This window comes from Rhinopithecus bieti, unplaced genomic scaffold (genome assembly GCF_001698545.2).
Source record: "Rhinopithecus bieti isolate Rb0 unplaced genomic scaffold, ASM169854v2 scaffold_78623, whole genome shotgun sequence".
NCBI lineage: Eukaryota > Metazoa > Chordata > Mammalia > Primates > Cercopithecidae > Rhinopithecus > Rhinopithecus bieti.
Genome location: NW_016829146.1, coordinates 320,092 through 322,959, shown reverse-complemented (window position 1 = coordinate 322,959; position 2,868 = coordinate 320,092). Strand labels below are relative to the sequence as shown.

The window sequence follows — 2,868 nt, the reverse complement described above, 5'->3', positions numbered from 1 at the left end:
AAAAAAAACTTTGAGTACATACAGGCAGGAAGAGGGGAACAACACACACCTGGGCCTACTTGAGGGTGGAGGGTAGGAGGAGGATGAGGATTGAAAACCACCCATCAGGTACTATGCTTATAATCTGGGTGACAAAATAATCTGTATACCAAACCCCTGTGACACACAATTTATCTATGTAACAAACCTGCACATGTACCACCAAACCTAAAGTAAAAGCTAAAAAAAAACTGATATATGACTTAATTTGTGTACACTGAAAGGAATGAATAGAGCTGTTTCTCCTCCAATGTCCTCTAATACCCCCAAACAATTAAATTTCCACGTGTATGAAAGAAAAGCCATCCCTCTTGCCTTTATTAGAAGCATCCTCACATTCCGCATCAACAATTAAAAAGGTAAGTAAGAAAAATTATCAAACAGATTACATTAAATGCTATATATGAGAAGAAGGCACTTCAGACCATCTTGTCATCCACTAATTCATATAACCTACTGTAACAATTGTATGGTTAAAAACAATTTTCATAAACCACAAATAGCTCGTAAAATATACCTGCAATATCTTCTAGCTCCTTGGTATCAACCCTGTGAAAAAAAGTTGCAACAAAATTTTAACATAATGCTACACAAAATGCCATGATTGTTGGGAAGAAATGTCTTATGTGAAATGTTCTGCATAGAACAGAACAGTGACGACATGATCCAAAGCTGACTTTTCCCAAAGACCTTATCCGACAGGCAAAAGTGACTTAAACACTTTACCCCACGTGTTCATCTGTTTCAGCAAAAGGTTCTCTTTCCTGATGCTCATCAGTTACATCTCCCTCCTTTGTCTCTGTAACAGGTTTTCTTTCCTCATGCTCATAACTTACTGGAGCCTTTCCTGCATTAAAATAAAAAAGACAAACTTTTTTAGAGGAAGACGCTGTTGTGGACATTTTTTTTTTTGTAGAGAAACATACTATTTGTAGACTTTGTAGATTTGGAAACCCTTCGGGTTCAAGTCTCAGTAAACAACGTTCACAGGTCAGACCCCTTGGATGTCAGGACAGCACCCATGGAGAAGAGCTGCTTTGAGAGCATTTGTAACCCTGCTATGAGGGGGAGCCTCCCACGGGAAGCCTAAGGCCCTTGAGCCTGCGTTGAAAACCTGGGGCATCTTAGCACATGCACAGTGGACTCCAAAGCCACGAAGGGGTCGGGGGCCTCGGGCTGCCCGTGTGCCCCCAGGGCAGAAAGCATGCAGACCGTCAGGCGTGCACCTTCTTCCAGATCCCCTTGGACTGTGTTTACCCGTAAGCTCCATTTCCTGGGCGACCATAACTTGAGCCTCCAACTGGTCCTTGGCAGCCATCCTGCTGCGCTTCCTGCCCACGGGCTCCATGGCTGGCTGTCCTGGGAAGCTAGAGGCGGCCTCTGAACCTGGTGAGTACAAAGACACACTAAGGAAACTAAGGAAACGAGGCGTGTTAAATGAAAACCATCAGGATCGCGGGTTCAAGGGCGCCCTGAGTCTCCTGTGGGAGCAGGAGGGGACGCGGAGAAGATGCCATCATCCTTTCCTGTCCTGGCCCGTCCAGCGCTTCCCCGGGGCTGGCTGCAGAGCTCGCAGAATTCCCAGAATTCCGCGGCCTCTGCGGGATTCCTGCAGTGCCCTTGGGACAGAGCTTGGCCCTGCCCCTGGGTTCCCCAGCGACCCCATGTAGTCAGGAGGGCCGCGGGGTGACACAGGATCTCCCCAACCATCTCCATGGATTGAGCCAGTGTGCACCTGTTTCTGACAGTCAGGGGCAGGGACTGCCCACTAGCCAGCCTGAACGCCCGGGAACCCCTGGTCACCCCAAGTATCTCGTCCTGATGGGCGGCCAGAGAAGACGGACCCATGTCGACCCCCTCAACCTTCCTCCCACAAACGCTGCACACATGTACAGGCCTCCGGGACCCTCCTGGGCCCTGGGGACCACTCAGGCAGCTCCAGCTCCCTGCCCATTTCCTCGCAGGTCAGCCTGGCTGCCCCGCCCTTCACACCCTCTTCCCCAAAGAGCCTCGTGCCCGCCTTCCCCGCATATCCACCGAGGGCACCTCGCCTGAGGGATCCCTGATCTTGCTCCCTCAGAGGACCTGAAGAGGCTGGCACCACGAAGCTCCCTGCCTGGTTCCTGGGTTCTCACGAGAGCAGCCGGCCTGGCTGCCCGCGCTCCTCGCTGATTGGTCGGCTCAGTGCGCATGCAGGTGACGTGCGGCATGGGGCCACGCCCCCTGCCGGCACACCCTCCCCGTCAGGGACTGTCCATGGCTGCTGTGGACTGATTGGGTGGCTCTCTGAGGCCTTCGTCCCCACGATATTCCAGCTCCTCATCCTGGTGAAGGAAGCAAGGACCCGGGAGTGGGGAGTGCCAGCGGACCCTGCCCTAAGGATTGGAGGCCAAGTGAACGGGGCTTAGGACCTTGCCCCCAGACTCGTTCCAGCCACTCCTGCCCCTTCGGGTGGAATGGCCATCACCCTGCGGGTGGGGCCCAGGCTCCCTCCCATGCCCCGTGTGCTTCCAACACGCCCAGCTGCATCCTTTTTATCAATGCATTGTGCTTTTATGTTTTATCTAAGAAAATTGTTGACTCCCAGCAGCAGCAGGTAATTTTCTCCTATCCTACTTCATTCTCTCACACTGGGTATTGCATGATTCTGTAGTGGATATACAAAGCTAAAAACTTTATGTCTAGATTTCTCATGATGTGCTCATTTCTTTTCTTTCCTTCTTTCTTTCTTTCTTTTTTTTTTTTTTTTTTTTTTTTTTTTTTTTTTTTTTTGAGATGGGGTCTTGCTCTGTCACCCAGGCTGGGCTGCAATGGTGCAATCACCGCTCA

The 2,868-nt window shown here is 50.7% G+C and overlaps 1 protein-coding gene across 1 annotated transcript; it reads right to left on the bottom strand.

Annotated features, from left to right (window-relative positions):
* Window positions 1–556: 556 nt before the first annotated feature.
* LOC108523898 (protein FAM9C-like) lies at window positions 557–2,159 on the bottom strand (the record flags this gene model as incomplete). The annotated part of the gene is made up of 4 exons (XM_017864666.1): window positions 2,086–2,159; window positions 1,297–1,425; window positions 766–886; window positions 557–588 (listed from the first exon to the last, which is right to left on the bottom strand). Coding segments are annotated over exons 2-4 (244 nt in total), but the record flags the coding sequence as incomplete, so codon positions are not given.
* Window positions 2,160–2,868: the final 709 nt, after the last annotated feature.